General features: G+C 44.6%; 1 protein-coding gene across 1 annotated transcript; it reads right to left on the reverse strand.

The window, feature by feature from the left end:
- Nucleotides 1–364: 364 nt before the first annotated feature.
- METTL2A (methyltransferase 2A, tRNA N3-cytidine) lies at nucleotides 365–17,531 on the reverse strand. Its single transcript, XM_075523290.1, has 9 exons — nucleotides 17,403–17,531; nucleotides 15,549–15,640; nucleotides 11,201–11,562; nucleotides 9,794–9,843; nucleotides 9,272–9,332; nucleotides 7,954–8,093; nucleotides 7,054–7,160; nucleotides 6,776–6,841; nucleotides 365–5,440 (listed from the first exon to the last, which is right to left on the reverse strand). The coding sequence occupies exons 1-9, from the start codon at nucleotides 17,489–17,491 to the stop codon at nucleotides 5,289–5,291; spliced, it is 1,119 nt and encodes a 372-aa protein (XP_075379405.1). The 5' UTR covers nucleotides 17,492–17,531; the 3' UTR covers nucleotides 365–5,288.
- Nucleotides 17,532–18,392: the final 861 nt, after the last annotated feature.

Raw genomic sequence — 18,392 nt, forward strand, 5'->3', positions numbered from 1 at the left:
GCCGCAATCCCCCAGAACTCCCCAACCCCCAAATAACATGAAAATGCAAGAGCTACAAGGGTGCTCTGGACCTCAAAACATTAAAACAACAACATACAGCAGTCATGCTCGCACTCCACCCCAAAGTCAAGTTGCTGTTCACACGCTGTGTTGGCGCTTGCCGTCTTCACCCTTTGGGGTTATTCAATACCAGGGAGCACAGTTTAGAGCAGCAGGGTCCAAACCTCACCAGGACGTTCCTCCTTCCCGGAAACAGCCATGGACCAACAGGCTGGGAGCTCCAGGCAGGTGCTGACAGATTAGACCTGCTAGTGATCTTTGCCATCAATGCTTTCCAACCACAGCCAGTTCCCACTCATCCAACTGTGGGTCAAAGACTGTATTTTCAGGAGTAAAAGCCTTCACTGGCATGAAACCTCCTGTCATACCATACAGCCTTTGGGCAGGAGGTAAAAGCAGAGGCATACATGGCTAAGATTCTCTTGCTTCTCCCTGCCTGTGTTCCAGCCAAGTTGCCAGGTCTGGCTTGTGCTCTCCCTAACAAAGGTAGCTGTATCCTATTTAGTTCAGCTTAGTGCTCGCTGTTGCCTACATAGGTAATTTCCTGCACTGTGTCCCACTTTCTCGGCAACACAAGCTCCCATTCAGCAAGGCACTTACACACAGGAACTTACTGCCTTCAGCAAGAGCTAAGCACAGACTCCAGAGCTTTGCTGATTAAGCATAGAGCTGACAATTCCTTTCCCTCTAGAGGACCTCGCTTTGCCGGAGAGTCCTCCAAAAAATTCCTCCCTCTTCCTCGCTTTTCTAGTAATTTCTATCTTGCCCTGAAAACACACATGACAACACTGTTAGAATCGGAATCCTATGGACGCTGTACAAAAAGATGCGTGCCAAGCACACACGCCTGTCAAGGTAGATGAATAGCTACAATAGCAAAAGTGGTCCTGATCATGTGTCTTCTATTCTGGACTAATTTTCCCCAATATGGCACCAAACCAAAAGTGGTGGCACTGCCCTGATTGACAAATCAGATCCAGTTGCCTGATCTGGAGAACAAAGAAGACTGCATGACTCAGTTTCCCTCCATCTGTCTTTATAGAGATGGAAGGATGCTCCCCAAATCCCTTAATAACTTGATCCCTGTGGCCTCATCCTCATCCATGCCCTCACTTCCAGGCACTGAAACCTGTGCATCTTTCATTTGTGCTCAGGAAAAACAGTTAAGTTCAGTTTGGGTCTGTGATTCCTGTAGGGAATCCAACTGGGGACTCATCCCAATGCCAACGACAAAAGGAAGCTCTTTTAGCTTTAGTTAAGATGCAATGCCAAAAGCCGCTGGCATGCATACGTGGAGGTTCCTTCTGCTCACACCTCTCTTTTCTTGAAAATAATCAGGTCTCATTTACCTTGGAGCTCTACAACTAACTACAGAATTAGAAATGCTGGTGACACACTCTGAGAAGGTGGAGCTGAAGTATTTGGTAGAGAAGACAATTGTGTCTGGTCTCACAGGCTTCTGGTCAGAAGCATTTGATGATTACTGTTGTAACAATAAAAATCACTAAGGATGATTGCCGTTTCCCACTTTCCTGTGCTGTCAGGAAGGTCTGAGAAAGCTCCAATTTTCAGTGGAATTTACAATTTATTTATTTTTGAAGTGATGGTATCACAAATACTCCCCAGCCTCTTGTTCTCTTTACCTCCCCTGTTCCCTTCCTGCCTCCCAGTTTCTAGCCAATCTGTGAAATCAGGATGCTGCGAAAGGAACAATGTACCTGGGGAGGCAAAGGGTTCTTTGCCATTCACTGGAGCCCTCAGCATCACGGCTGGATCAAAAGCCTTTCTGAAGGACTATAGTTCTGGCTCAGCCCAAGTCACAGGCTTGATGCCATAATCCCTACATGAAAGGGTTATGCAAAGGGTCAGAATAGGTGATGATAAAGTTCCCTTCCAGCCAAAACAATCTACGAACCTCCAAGGAAATCCACCATCCTCTGGCAAGAGCTAGGACCAGACTTTCCGAAGTGTAACAATGTCTGGCTCCAGAATCGCAGGGGCAGTGCCTCTGAAGAGCTATGAAATCATCTCTTCTGCTTGGGAGGTTCGACAAGCTACGTTGGCATTGCCTGTCAGCCACAGACCACAAGACTGGAATGCTGGGAACAAAACCAGAGCAGATATGTTCAGAATAGCTTTAAAGCTAATGTTACACTGCTAAAAAGGAAAAGGAAAAAAAAAAAAAAGAAAAAAAATAAAGGCACTTAACCTGGCTTTTCAATGCAGTAAAAGTGAATTCAGAGATTTCCTTTGAACATGCTAGAAAGCCGTTGTGCAACCCAGCCTGCTCAGCAGGCCCAAGGTGGGAATGGCAGAAGCTGCTGCAAGTCAGGACCAAGGTACCTGAGCAGAGCTGTGTGGGAGGCAAGGTCTGGAGTCGCAGGAGAGCAGCAGCTTCAGAGAGGATGGGAGCTGGCAGAGATTAATGAAGGAGGCTCAGACAGTATCTGTAGGAGGCCTGGCTAATTTCAAGGCCATTAACTTGTTGCTTTCTGAACATCACCAACAGGACTGGAAACAAAAGCATGTCTGCCCAGCATGGTTCATGTTGAGCGATTGCTTAAATACTCCAGCAGAATGAAGAGCATTAAGAAGGGCCATGAGCCACTTCAATGGCTGCAGGCTCACAGGGCTGCAAGTTTTTGCATGAAGCCCAAGTCAAAACTAGGCAGGCAACTGGGATGTAGCCTTGAAAGTAGAAACAAATAAAGTACTAGCCTTCATTTTCTCCTGTTCAGGAGTTTAAATTTAAAGGGGAGTCCATGAACTTTAAATAAATCATGTTTATAATTAAAAACATATTTTCCTGCACTGCTTACAAGCCTTTGGATGATTAATAAGGCATTTTTCAAATTACTTTAATTCACACTAATTATGCTGCTTGTTTACCCCAGTCAATAATTTTTCTTCCAGGGAGATAAAGCTCTCCCAGGAGGATGTCTCCCTCCGGGGACCAAGAGGGAAAGGACCCCAGGGAACTGCCTAAGGCACCAGTAACACATGGGAGGTCTTCCACTGCAAGCGACAGAGCTGGTTACATGAGTCACGTCACGTCGAACGCTCACTGGACTACTTTTGCTAAGCCTGACCCTGCCTGGATAAGATGAGGAGACATGAGCTTGCTCAGCTCCCAGAGGCCTTGAGCTGTGTTTTGCCTAGACCTTGCCTGAGGTACTAACCTTGCCAGGGAACCAGACTTTGTAGGTTTAGCACGAAAACATAGCAGTGACTGCACAGCTTCTGGGTTGGGTCAGACTTGTGCCCGGCAGAAGCCAAACGTGCTTAGAAAGAAAGAAGCCTTATCTCCTCCTATTTCATTTGCAGACACTGGAAAGTCTCTTAGCCCTTTAGAAAATACAGTACAACAAATTGCACAAGAATTCTCTTCCCAGTTATATGATTCTCTTTCAATATTATTTAACAGAGCTAGATACATAAGAAAAAGCAATGCTGCATTTCCATTCCTGCCCCAGCACTGCAGCCTGCCTTTGTGGTGTGAATCGATTTGCTGGGTAACCTTTCCACAGGAAGGGCTGAAATGTCCCGACCCAGAAGCTTTCGGGTAGCAGACACACGAATACCTGCAGGGTGACACAGTGACGTGGAAGTTACAAGCTGATTATGCTGCCACATGCCCAGCAAAGAGTATTGCTACAGCCCCTTCCAACCCTTTAGAAATCAGAGTGCTCCAGGTTTGACTCTCCAGGACTCCTGCAGGCTCTCCAAAGATAGCAATGACATTTCCTCATTTCTTTACCCTTTCTCCCCTGTTTCAAGACAGCAGTTATTTCATAACCTACGTGTCTTTATAGTTGACAGTTATTCTTAGGCAACCGTAAGCTACAAATACAAGTGTCTAGCTAACAAAATATACATGCTTTGTGTCGCATGAACTGCTCTTCAGCCAGTGGTGCACACACAATACACCTTGTTGCTTCATGAACTAAAACAAGATAGGAGATATCAGGCAAGGCTTTCCCTTCTTGAGAAACGAGAGCAGGCACTAGTGAGACTCATGATAACAGAAGAGAAAAAAAACTGTAGTTACCTAACGGTGGCTCGAATCCTTCAGATCAGATGCACAGAAGCATGTGAGTTTCTGTGGAAGCCTGATTTACATTAATCAAACCAGCACTGAAAAGCATTACCACAAAATTTATCCTAATACCTGTTGTACCACACCCTAAAAATAACAAAATAAAACAAGCTGAGATAAGAGATATTTGCTGTCAAAGGTGGGGAAATACCTTCAGAAAGACACAGTGTTGGCTTCCTCTAAGAAATTAAACAAGAGCGGTAGACTTTCTTCAGATTTCTTATCAAAGACAGGTATCTTGTCTACTTGGGTTTGGCACACCACCGTGACAGGGCAGTGCAGTTCGTGACCTGGGGGCTGCAGCCAGCAAGAATAGTTTCTCACTGTTCAAGCAGAAAAAGCAGGTAATTCTGTGTAAACCCTGGTCCCATGAGCTGCTTGTGATACTCCATACTCTGGAGCTGCCCCAAAACTGGCATCAGCCCCAAATCTTTGAAAGCCTGAACCTTCCCTCATATGAATTTATAGCACCTGAGCTATAGTGTGCTAGCACCCTAGATGAACATCCTTGTGGTCAGTGAGGGCAAGGCAGCATAATCTGCTTTCTCCACAGGTTACCTGCACACCATGAGGCATCCATGGGGAAGCTGGCACAGAGAAACTAGCATGCGCTCAGTTCCTGCCCTCGATCAATGTATTCTAACTTGTGGATTCGCACAAACCTGAATGACTAGAAGAGAGCTGCATGAGATAAGTTGGCTAAGGGATCCATATTAGGCATAGTGACCAGCTGCAAAGAAGAGCAGATTCACCCTTTGTACGGTTTTTGTTCCCAAGACAAGAGTACACAACACAGAGATAAGGTCGAAGCTCTCCTTCTGTTTCATGCGGAAATCCAGAGTCAGTCGCTACTCAGCTTGCTCAGCTGCTGTAAGACAGCTTGACCATTTCTTAAGTTGTTAAAACCATAAATAATTTAAAAAACTCAGACCAGTAGCAAGACATCTAAAATACTGCTTGGTCTCTTCTTAGAGCATTCGTCCTTAGCAAAACTCACTTGAAGTGATGCTAGGCACTGTAAAAGGCACTGAGGTCCTATGTGCCCTGAACTCTGTAAAACCACATCTCACCAGGAGGGGACACTGCACAGGGCCACGAAGAGGATCCAACCTAAAAAACATGCTCTGTTTCCTCACAGTTGAGGAGCAGCAGGTTTGCGGTATTTGCACTGGATCCATACTCGATACATTGTCATTTGTTTCCCACGGTTCACTTGCAAACGCCGATCAACCAGATTCTGGATTTTCTCCAGCCCAGCTGTTGTGAAGAGATCGTCTAATTCATCTGGAAGCAGAGAGAAGGAGATTGAGGATGCCATAGCTTTCATTTAACTGATACCTGCTCACACTGAGGGCTAAACTATGTTGAAAGATGGGCCAGAGGAAACTCACGGTCTCACTCTGGCAGGGAAACGTAAAGATCAGACAGGACTTAACTACTGTACTATGGGGGGATTAAAATCACAGTTTCTCTAGTTTCCTTTGAGTTTACCTTCTACCAAGGAAAGAAAGAATTATTTGGAGGACAACTAGAATTACAGAGACTCGACAAAGAGAAAACAGCAGCAGTTTCAGACATGGGTATCGCCTCTAGTAACCAATTAAGGGAGCATCTTCTGGCAAGTAGGGACAGATCCATTCCTTCCCCCTCCCCCTCTCTCTCCAGAGGAATTTCAGAGTCTGCAAGAGGAAAGAATGGGATCAGACCCACGCTTTTAAATGGTGGCAGTAAGATCTGTGCTGTATAGGCTGGAGGGGAACGGGATTCATTAAGGTTAAGTTTGGGAAAAAAAAAATACTTAAAAAACCACACCCTGCTGGGACCCAATCAAAGCACTAAGAGCCCTGGAGGCTGCAACACTTACACTGGCAGGTATTCCTGACCAAGCAAATAAGTATCATAGTGCCCCAGCACACTGGCCGTGGGCAAAGCCAGACCCAGTCCTGCTGAGCAGCAGAGAGCTTGTTCAACTGCAGCCTGGGAGCACGTGATTTGTATGGAGTTTCTGTAGAAAAGGGCTAACAGGTCCCAGCTTGTGCTCTTTTATCAGATGCTTGCCATTGTGAAGCATTTGCCAAACACGCATTAAACATTAATTGTGTCGTGACAAACCAGACTTGTGCAGCGGGGAAGGGAACAGTTTGTTGCAGTTGTGCTGCTGCTCTAAAACTGACCATGCAGAGGGGCCCACGGTGCAAGTGACTGGAGGTGCAGTTGGTGGTAAGCGGGGAGAATACAACCCCTGCTGAACACCAAGCAGCAGCAGAACTGGAGAGGCTGCCTCAGCTCTATACTGAACTACGCCCTTCTTATTTCCTCGTAGAAGAAGAGTAAAGTTAAGAAAAGTTCCTTCAAGTGGTGTCCGTCTCACTCCATCCTCCACAGGCAACAAGATTCAAGGAGAGCTCTTCCAATCCCACTCCTCCCAGTGTACCAAACACACTGGTCTTTCTCTAAAAGGACCTTCCACTAAGGAATTCACCATGCCATTTTTGCATCAGCAAGTGACAAGCCCAGGTACCCATGCAATTGGGAGACACTTAACATTTCACATTGCTCCAAGAAAGGCTGGAAAGAGCTAGTGGCAAAACTTGAGGGCACAGTTTTCTAGCCTCCTACCTTGTGTGAAGAAGTAGACTCTGGTGCCATCACCTCTCACATAGAAGTTATCAGACAGACATTGACCTAAGGGTGAGAGGGATTTAAACAGTTACCAGCTATCATTTAAAAATCAACAACTGCCATCCAACTGTACAGAAAGACAAGAGGCACTTCTCCCAGCACATGCTGTGCTTAAGGGGAATTAATGAGCTGCCTCCTAAACAGGGTAGACAGTACTCCAGAGAAGCATCATCTATTAGTGATCTGGCAAGACTCCCCAGGGGAAAAGAAAATACCTTTCTTAAACCGAAGCTGGGCCAGATCGTAACGGCCATAATCTCGTAACAAAATCATTCCTCCTGGTTTGAGGAGGCGACTCAGTCTGTTAACAATGCATTGCATCCTGAGGAAAGAACAAAACAGAAGTATTCATCATTCTGCAAAATGATGCTTGTTTCCTTAGCCTACTTTCCAAAAAGCAGGTATAAAGTTTTATGTGTGTTTCAACTCATATAAAGACCTACCAAAAGCTAGCACTTTTCTGAGCTCTCTTAGACTTAGGCGGGTTGATTTTCTTTGGCCGCCTTATTTCTGACACTCCTTGATTTTGCTTTTTTTTTTTCCCCTACGACAATAACTTAGCCTGCCACAGCAGGGATTAACTGCTCTCTCTTACTAAGTACAAAAGTATCTCCACTGGTTTCTGTAAAAAAGTAATAAGTGAACTTGAAAAATGCTATGAAATAAAATCAAAGGGAACAAGAGAGAGAGACTAGTGTAGGTTGTAACACACTGTAACACTAAGATCATGGCACGTTTCTTAACTGTTTTCTGAACCTGTCCCCTCCCTTCTTGCCACCTCCCATATGAGAAATTCATCTAGCCTTTGAGCCTTAAAATCTAGCAGCACACTTTCCACAAATGGGTGCTGAGTTCTCAGTGTGGCTGGGGTTCAGAACAGGTGAGCAACTGTGAGTGCAGCAAGACGTCACCTATAGCCACTTAGCACTTCCAAATCACACCTCTCCTGTACCAGAATTTGTTACCACAGAAACACATTTTCAGAGGCTTAATGGAAAACTGGACCAGACACAGAACAAACTTTAATTTTCCCTGAAATGAGGGGACCTACTATTAAAGAACTCCAGTTCTATATGCATTATCTTCTGCAACCAGACGGAATGATTAAAACTTACTTCTCTGGGAGAATCGCCGAGAGGACAAAGATAAGAATAACAACGTCAAGACTCTCGTCTGGCATTGGGAAAGGACTTTGGTCATTGCACAGGTCATGGACAAACGCAAAGCAGCGAGAAGAATCGTATTCTGCATTGTTCTGTATTTAAGGGGAGAGAAATTAAAGCATTAGCAGCAGACACTGATCTCAATATTAAGTGGACATGGGAGCATTTTAACTTCCACATAATGAAGTGGTGCGTCCAGAGATCTGTTTCAGCCTCACTGGACTAAGGCAGATGGGGACAGATAGGTTCCCTGGTCAGACAAGGAACAGGAGTGAAATGTGAAAAATAAGTACACATGGGAGATTTACGAAGAGCTTTGGACTTGTTACATTCAGACAATCAGCACTGTCAAAACCCCAAAACTGGACTGAGGGATTATTGCAATTTTAAGGTCAGATGTTCCACTAATAGTGGTAAGAAGTGAGGGATTTACACTGTTAAGCGGGAAATCTTTACAAAAGTGAAAGTGTCGGGGCTCCTCTCTGCATCACTGAAATCAATACTCATTTCAACTACAAGCAGACTACTCCCTATACCCCAAACATCAAACCTGGCTGCCTAAAGTTATGCTCTTAAAAACCACATTTAGAATTCTGAAAGAAGTTGTATATTTTTCTAAAGCTGCTGCTACAGATTGCAGCAGCCTCTATAAACAGTGCTTGTGTCAGCTTAAGAGGATGAAATGGCATGCTGCCTCTGCTGCTGTGCTCCCCATCTCGTCTCATGAAGTGACTGATTACATTTGATACTTTATATATTCTCAGGTCTGTTCTGACCTGACATTTGTTAGCAGTATTTGTCCTTTGACTAAATTCCAGCCTCCTGCTCCACAGACAACAGTATCCCTCCTTAGCTGTCTGTGCAGAAGCAATCAGACCACATTCCCAGAACTGCAGTGACAGTAACGCACACACAAACCAAAACCAGCTTCAGTTCCTGTTAAAAAATAGCCTGAATGTTTTCAAGGTTCAGCAGTTACTCAACTAAAAGAGCACTGGATTTAGAAAAGTACTGCCAACCACAGGGGAAAGAAAATCTGGCTGACTTGTCTGCTGCCAGTGTGACATTTTGAGAACTCCAACTTCCCTCATTTCTACAATCTTTGATGGCTCGTTTTCCTGATTTACCAGTACAAGGGTCAGCATCAGGGCTAGCTAAAAAAAGAAAGCTGCCAACACAGCTAGACAGCTGTGGCAGCTGTGATATATTTGTGTTAATGTGCAATTGGCACCATGTACTTCCTACCTTCGTAAGTCACCATTGAGTTTACCTGGACAAGATCCACAGCTGTTGTAGAAAAATCACAGCAATAAACAAAAAGGCCTGGGTCACTGAAATAGATAAAAGAAACTATCATCATTTTTATAAAGGTGCTCCACAGGAATTAAGAAGTGTCTCAAACACACAGAGCACAGAATTGGAAGCCAGAAATCCTGGGCTTTAGTCTATCTCTGTCAATAATGCCTTGTGCAAAATCTGTTATTCCTCAGTTATTCTCATATGGAACTGACTGCTTACTTTTCCTTCCGGAAAAGGAGAGACACTAAGGCCTGCATGAAAATGCTTTCAGAATGAGACATGTAAACTCGCATCATGTTTTGTTGGTTGCATTCTAAGACCAAGGATTTCCAAGCTCAGAACACAATCATTTGAAGCTGCAGATGGCAAAGGTACCATATGCATCTGGCCTTTCTCTGAGATTGTCTAAACTAAGAACACATGCACCACTTTTCCAATTGTTTTTCAGAGGCTGGTATATCATGCAGGTAAAAACCTACTGAGAACTACTTACTTGTTGGTTTGTAAAATTGGGAAGACTGTATTTCCAGCACCACAGCCAACCTGCACAAACAAAGTAGATGTACACGTAGTGAAAATAATTTCTTCAGCATGTCCCATGTAGCTAATTTCAAATCATCTCTCTACAGCCATGGAACAAAGAGGAACTCATGAATAGCAACTGAGCATACCAGTGACTGTTTGCAAATCTCACGGCAAGATCTGAAGTTCAGCTCTGAGGAGCAGGCTTACATATAAGCATTTGTGGGAAACCACTAAGCCAGTTCTCGTAGAAATCTTACTAACAAGCTATATATTGTTACTTTTTTGAGAACTGTTATTGCTGGAATCCCAGGCATAACAACCAGTATGAGTCACTGAAGCATTGGCAAAGGCCACGGATTAGTTGCACTCACTTCCACAGAAAATCAGAGCAATGGAGAAAGAAGTTTGCTTTACTATAATTACATCCTGCTGTTTCAGAGTTTCCTTCACTAGAGGGCTCTTCCTCAAGTTACAACTAGACCTACAATGATTCTGCCTTATTATTCCTTCTACTTGTTCCCATTTGAAGAGAAGATGGCTTACACAACTGGGTTTGGGGAATTTGCCTCTGAATGTTTAAGGAATCAGTAAAATTGAAATAGACTGAGCAGAAAACACCACTGATGGCTTGCAGTGACAGATATTACTAAAAGTACTCAGGTGAGACAGGAAAGCCACAATGACTCAAGAATGTCAAAGTCTAAGGAAGTCTCAAAGCCTCAGATTAAATAAAAAACCCAAAAGGACAGTTCATATCGACTCTCTGTGGAAGGGTGGAACTTCCATAGAACAAGAAGCATTTAACAAAACCAGCGATATCTACAGTGAACAAACTAGCGGTGGCAGAGCAAAAGGTCATTAGCAGCTGTCAGGAGTCTGATATTTAGAAGTCCTACAGACTTTTCTGGGACAAACCCTGTATCAGTTTGAGACTCCCCATTATTACATGGGCCATAAGGAACAAACCAAACCGCACCTTTACATTCTTGGTTTCATTGTTTTGTTTCACACCTCCCAAAGCAAACAAGAGTCAGCACAAACATGCAAAACATAAGTGACAAGGGAAAGCTTTATACAGACAAGTAAAAGAATCAGCTTCTTCAAAAGATGACTTTTAAATGCTTGTTTCAACATCTGACAGTAATAGTTTGCCTTCTGAACTCGGAAACTTCTTAAGGTCCTTGTGCTCTGCCAATTCACAGTCTGAATCAAAAGAATCCCAACAGATTTAATTCAGTTCTAAGCTGCCCTCTGTTTTTTTACTGTCTTAAGGCAATCATCTCATTCACTTGCTGTTTGCTATTTTTATGTCCCAGTCACACTAACACTGATACAAGGGACTGTTTGATGTGTGACTCTGTTTTACAGCTATTACCTCCAATATACGGTAAGATGCAGATGATCCTGGGTAATCTCCATCACTTTGATTCAGCTCACTATACTTCCGTGTAGCCAACTCCTCTGTGCAGATCTTAGGTGTGCTTTTTATCAGGTTTAACTGATTCTCTTCCCTGGTTTCCAATGAACAATGCCCATTTTCACAGCTTCCCAGCCCTTCATTTTTGGATTCTTCTTTGTTGCTAAATTCATGCACAGAATCCCCATTTTGACTTGGGTTCCTGTTAGGTGCCAGCTCAGGAAATTCAGTGAACAGCCAGTGCCTGTCCTTGAAGAAGCCATTTTCGTGGATTTTATAAAAGTCATCCCAGTATCTCTTAGCATTCACCTCGTATTCCTCTGTGAATACAAACAAAAACGTCACCAGCAGTCACATCAGAAGGTCTCAGAGTTTAATCAGTTCAGACCATGAGGGATCACTGCATACATCGATTCAGCAATCTGCTTTAATAGTAAAGTTATTGATTGAAAATCACCTTTATTTAAATTGTGCCATTCCACATAAACACAGCCTGCCTTCTCACAGTGACTTTGTTAGGACTAAAAAAGGGAAAAGAGATAGAAGAGGAAACTCTCTGTCTCCTGGTAGGATTTAAAGGAAGCTGGGAACAGAAATGGCCTCTTTGAAGGAGACTGGAATGAAGAAATCCAGGTTTTACTTCCATCTCTAACACTAACTTGTTCAGTTCACTGGAACAATTCATTTGGAGCCTCATGACACTAAGTGTCAAGCACTTACAACTTCTAAGGAATTCTATGGCAGCTGCCTGAAGCTCAAGAGCTCCTGTCCAACACACTACCACTTTTTTCAGATGGAGAAACAGAAAAATTAGTCAACTACACAGGCCTGGCAGAAAGCTCAATTAGCATTTGCGCAATACTCCAAGATTACAGGACAGCATGTTTTATACAAGTATTGCTAGAGTCCAGTCTACAGCACTTTGTTTTCCATAGTTCTGTGCATGTTAAGAGCATCATGCATTTATGACATTAAAACAAAAGAGGGGAATCAAGTGTCCACTGTCATTAAAGTAATAGTGGAGAGCTAAGGTGGATAGACTAAAGATGATAAGAATTAACTTTAGCAGCAAGCATTATAATTTTCACACCAGGTGGATACATTCCAGTAGCAAGATGAGTATTACAGAAAGCTGGAAGAACTCTTACAAAGCCATGATCTAATGAAATTTGAGTCACCCACAGAATTATTTCCATAGACCTTCACAGATTTCAGATCAAGTTCAGTTTTAGGTGAACTGTTTTTTCCATGGGAAGTTACAAATCCAACTGCCTTCCTGAATTCTCATCAATGTGATGAGGTCTCTGTCCTGGGAAATAAGAACTAATTATAGCATCCTATGCTTGTAATCACCTAGAGGTATTAACATCCATGCCCAGAGATCCCAACTGCATTTCAATAACATGCAACTCCTTAGCCATCTTTGCACAGCAACAAGCGCATTACTGAATGCAAATGATTGTCCCACAATTAAAGATGACGACTGCATGTGAGAATGGATAACCTCTCTCCAACATCTACTAACAGCAGGGTTAAGAGAAAAAGCAGGCATCTTAAAATTACAGACTAGTAGTACTATCTGAGCTGCAGTTTATTTATTAGTCTTTCTGAAAAGCATACAAGTGTTTAGAAGATATCTGAAGGGAGAGAGTAAAATGAACCAGAACACCTGGAAAAATATGGAGCCTCAGCCAAATATAGACAAAAATGGCTTTAACAAAGAACCAGAAGTCAGTCGTATGTATATTTTTAGTAGGATCTATCCCCGAAGCACAAAGAGCTATATATAAAAATAATCTCTTTACCTCAACTACAAGGATTTTCTCCTTCTAAGAAGCCTTGTCCTTAGACGCCAAGCCGAAAGAAATTTTAATGTCTGATATTAGACTAGAGCAGTAAGTTTGTGCCATGATCTTACTGCAGCTGAAAGTAAGCAGGGTCAAGTCAGTTTACTGTGTGCATAGGAGAACTCAATGACTGCTACTGTCAGAGGAAGAAGTGCGATTGATTCATACCCTGGTGCACTCCTTCCTGAATTGTCACTTCTTCCATGTACTAGTAGGGATATGCAAGGCTGCTGGGGCTGGAAATGCTCTTTCACCTAATAAAAATATAAAGTCCTGATACAGCCTGACTGTAATGGGATGCTTACCTGAGGCGCTGGGGCAAAATTCCAGCCCAGCCATTTTGGATTACCCACATTGTTGCCACAGTATAATGCTGAACAAGACATTGTGCTCTTCCTGTGTTAAATTATTGTGAAATTCTGTTGGATGCTATTGAACAGCTGTTATACTCCAACCCGCATGTGTGGAAGCTTTATTTAAAGCTCATTTATCTCAGAGCCTAGTGTTTTCAAAGCACTGGAATAAAGGATCAGTAACAATATAAATGCAAGAAATCAAGGGCCAGCTGACAAAGATCATGCAAGAAACAGATTTAAAACAAAAAAATGACCATGTTAATTTTTCAGCCTGACTTCCTGCACAACTTATCCCAGAAAAGTTCACATAATACTTGCTTCAAGATCCTTTTTGTGGTGTTAGCTCATGGGGATATCGGCATGCAAGCCGGATTCCTCCAGAGAGTTTCTTGATAAGGACTCCTGACTTTTCTGCTCGTCTTTGTAAGGACACCCCCAAAGCCAAGCCCATACTCACCCTTTTGCATTGCAGAAGAAAGGCAAACAAAAGTAACTGTTCACAAAAGACAGGAAGAGAACCGGGGACCCCCTGAATTGCATGGGGGCTAATTATGGAGCCTCAAAAGGAAACCAAGAAACTCTTCCACTTCTTTCTTTGTTCCCAGCCAGGAGACACATCTTCGACATACCCCATAGAACTTCTCTCCTTCTTCAGAACAAATTCTGACAGCCCCAAGAAGTCCACAGAATAATACAGCCATAATGACCAATAGCCTGCCTTTGTTCTCCCGCTTGGACATTACTGATTCTCAAAATACTAGGCCCTTCAGGCACATTTGGCTGGGCTGGCTTCCCTACGTTTCAGCCATCCCATTGTCTCCACATACTTCCCAGTGAATAGCAACCATCAAAATTTGACTGGCTTCCATTGTTCAGTCTGGGAAATACATCATGAAGACCTGACAAACTGCTCTAACAGTAAATTGCCTCACAATTTCATAGTTGTATATAGGTTCTCAAAGCATGACAGACAGCATCCTTTAATGTTAACCAGATTTAAAAATGAACTCAGCACAATGGGTATCACAATAGAAACTGCTGGATACTTCTGGGAATCCAAGAAATTAGGAGGGTTGCTCTTTGGTATAATTAAATTTGCTATTGTGAACACAACTGGAAGCTATATGGGAAGTGTCTCAATAGCTCCAATAGTGTTCAGCATCGCCTTACAGATGACACACTCAATTTAATTTGAACAAAAGGAGAGGATCCATCCTAGAACTCGGCAGGATATAACAAAATCACCATCAAAAAAGTCTCTTATCATACCAAAGAACGGAAAGCCATTTCACCATCATTTAAGGGACTGGATGATATCTAACAGGTGTGGAGGAAAAACGCATTATTAACCAACTCAGAACAGCTTCAACCGTATTACTTGACTACAGAGCTGTGCACCTTTACCTTGATTCAGATTCAGGTAAGCTTTGCATTTTGGATGTATAAATATCCTTTAAGCCAAGTTTGAGGAAATAAAAACTTTGGAATCCCCTTTTCTGCCTGATGATAAACACTTCAATTGGGATAAAATCATTTTTCTTTGCTTCTGATTTAATCATTAGCATGCTGTTTGTTAACCTGGTAGAGATGAATACGGACACTACTTTATTAGACCCTCTTAAGAGAAAAAACAAACTTGCATTAGGGATAGCTCCACAGCATGCAAACAAACAAAAGATTGCCTGTTAGAAGTTAAGCTTTTGCTAGCTTTAGCAAAAGCAAGCAGAGAAAATAAGACTAAATGAGGTTGTTGCTCTACACTGAAAGTTTGGTGACAAGGAACACTCACGAGTATTTAAACATACACAACATGAAAAAAGCAGCTCAACCCAAGATGACTCCTCCCAGCCAAGATCATTTCTGTTCCAGTAGAATGAGTCTCTGGAGAAGGTGGAAAAGTAGTACCACAAAGACGTACATTAAGAACGAAAGATTCCTCCTTCTCCATTTTTCATTATCAGCCACTAGGTAATGTATTTTGAATTATTCGGGAGATGGGGGGAAGGGAGGAATAAACGATGATGCATATGCAGCTCTGGCCAGACTGTTCCAGTCTTGTATGAACAAGTTAAGACTCAGCATTACAATAGTATCCAAAAGTACCTTGTTTATCTTGTGGCAATAGCTGTGAGCTGTTCTCTTGAACTTTACTCCTGGCACTGGCTTCCTGCTCTTCTGACCACTCCACATTATCCCTGTTGTAAAAAATAAGATGAACTACTCAGCTGAGAATGGTAGTGCAAAGACAGAGAGGAGAAAGGTCTAGACAGCTTTCCAAATTGACAGCTCTGGAGCTCTTCCACGATCTCTAATTCTAGTTCAGCAGCAGCACAACAGCTACCAGCACGTACGGTTCCTGGTTCTGAATGAACTGCACTCGTAGCATTACAAAAGATGTAACTGGAAGGGATCCCCAGAGACACCAAATCTGTCCCCTAATCCTTTTCCCTAGTTGATGCTCAGCCAAGTTTAGAGGAAATAAATCCTTACTATAAAATTACGAGGGCACTGAGGAAAAACAGGCCTCCTTGGAGAGGAACTGCCATTCTCACGCAGTGAAAAGCACTTGTTCCTAAACAGGCGACGGACGGAGTAGGTCATCAACATGGGCCATTTGATTTAGCTGTCTTAGAAAACTACATTTTCTTTCTCAAGTTAAAACAAAAAAGGCACTAGGGTTATTTGGAAGGTAAAGTGTTATATTAATATTAAATCCATTTATGAGAAAAATATGCAGGAAGTTTTAAAGCATTAAGAAGCTATTAATAACTTAAATGTGCCTACACAGTTGTGTAGTCATTGAAGTGATTCACTTGACCTTTTTTCATTAAAACAAGTGAATGAAAAACAGACTACAAGGATCAAGAAGCACTATTCTGGCCTCAGGAGGAATTAGTCTTTTGATATTAACTCACAAAACAAAGAAAAACTAGATTACTAGGAGTTTCTGCAGGGAAATACAATTGAGGATATGCTTTTGTAACATACCTTTGATATAGTATAGTCCCACAATGAATGACAAGCTGATACATGCACATATTACTTTATTACAAATTAAACATACCCAATTCTTAACAGGGTATATAGCAGCCAGAGTCCAAAAGTGGGCATATTTACTTCAAAAATACCCTTCAGTTCCCAGCAAATTCGAGAATCTAGGTGCTTAACACATCTTAAAACAACAGCTTTCTCCAACCAAAGACCTCCTGTTCCAAGTTACACCTAGCACGATCTCACACAGTTACAGCATCGTGTGGCAGCAGATGGGTGAAATGATCTTTGTTCAATTTATACATTAGTCACTAATGTATACAGATGGAGAAGGGCTATAGATTTCTGAGAGTGGATCATTTAACTTTATTAACTGCAGCAACGAACTAATTGCTACAAAGCAACACAACACATTCTCCTGAAACATCAAGTGAGCCTGAGGAATGCCGACTGCTTCGGGAGGAGCCGAGGAAGGCTCAGGACCCCCGGGGATTAGCACCCCAAGCACCGACCGAGCAGGGCAGAGCCCTCCCGCACCTCACGGCACCGCCTGCCACGCTGGCAGCACCCCAGCCCGGGGGTGCCAGCCCCCCGCCCCAGGCCCCCTCTCTGCCTGACCGCCAGCCCCACACCCGCAGCTCCCCCTCGGCCTGCTCCGCGCCCCGGTGGGCGCGTCACTGCCTGCAGCCAGGCCCCCGGGAAGTGGAGCAGGGCAGCTCGGGGCGGACCCGCCCCGGGCCCCGAGAGCCCCGTTACACAGCGCCTCGCCACAGACTACCGGCAGGCCGGGGCGGCAAAGACGAGCTCCCCCCCGCAACCCCCGCGGCCGGGCACGGAGAGGCACCACAGGGCAGCAGCGCCCCGGAGCGCCTCGGCCGGCTCCCCGGGCCTCTCCGCGGTGGGCAGCAAATGGCCGGGGATCCGGAACGGGCACCGACGGGGCGAGGAGGCGGCAGCCGCCCTCACCAGGCATTGTGCTGGAAGAGGCGGGCGGGGTCGGTAAGGAAGCGCCTCCCGAAGGGCCGCCGCTCCGGCGCCTCCCTGGGCGCCGCCATGATGGGCCGAGCGCCACCGGAACCGGAAGCACCGCCCCGCGGTCCGACCCGAAAGAGGACTAGCCGGACGGCGGCGGTCACGTGAGGGACGCCGTCGTCACGTGGGGGCGGTGGCGGGAAGCGCGCGGCGAGGTGGGAGGGGCGGCCGCTGCCTCAGAGGAATGGCGGCAACGGCGGCGGGCGGGGGTGCCCGTGCTGGGCGGGAGACGGCCACCACGGCGATAAAAACGCTTTTCCTGGCTTTTATTTCGCATTTCATACACCGGGGTGGGAGCAAGCCCGGCCCAAGCCACCATTGTCCAGCATTCACCGGCCGCTGGTGGTGTCCAGGCACGGTCTTTGCCTGGCGTCCATCGCCGTTCCTTGCCTCTCAGGCCGCCGCCTGCGGCAGAGCCGGTGGTCCAGTCTGTGGAGGTGGGCAGCTGTCACCAGCTCACGGCGGGCGTTCCACGACCAGGAGTAAGTGCAGAAGCTGTGGTGGAAGCGCTCGCTGCCCGTCTGCAGGCTGATCTGGCCCCTGCCGGTGTTCTGCCACAGCTTCAGCAGGCTGTGGCGCTGGCGGAGGGCCAGGCTGTGCCTGTACCGCTTGGCTGCCTGCACCTTCTGGGAGGAGGGAGGGAAGTTGAAAGAGGAGGCAGAGGACCATGGGGGGAAGTCACACCGCTTTGCCCAGGTGGGAGCATGTACCACGTGCATACATACAGGACAAAAAGCACTTCAGTGACACGTTATGATGCTGTGCTGGCAGGTTATAACCAAGTCGTACTGACGGTTAACAGTAATAAACAACTAGGCTATTATTACACCTCTGGTTTCATTTTTTTGTTGTACCTATGACAAAATTGCTCTTTAATACCTGTGTCTAGTTAAAGCATTCACCACACAGTTAACGTGTAGGTTA

This window comes from Mycteria americana, chromosome 22 (assembly GCF_035582795.1).
Source record: "Mycteria americana isolate JAX WOST 10 ecotype Jacksonville Zoo and Gardens chromosome 22, USCA_MyAme_1.0, whole genome shotgun sequence".
NCBI lineage: Eukaryota > Metazoa > Chordata > Aves > Ciconiiformes > Ciconiidae > Mycteria > Mycteria americana.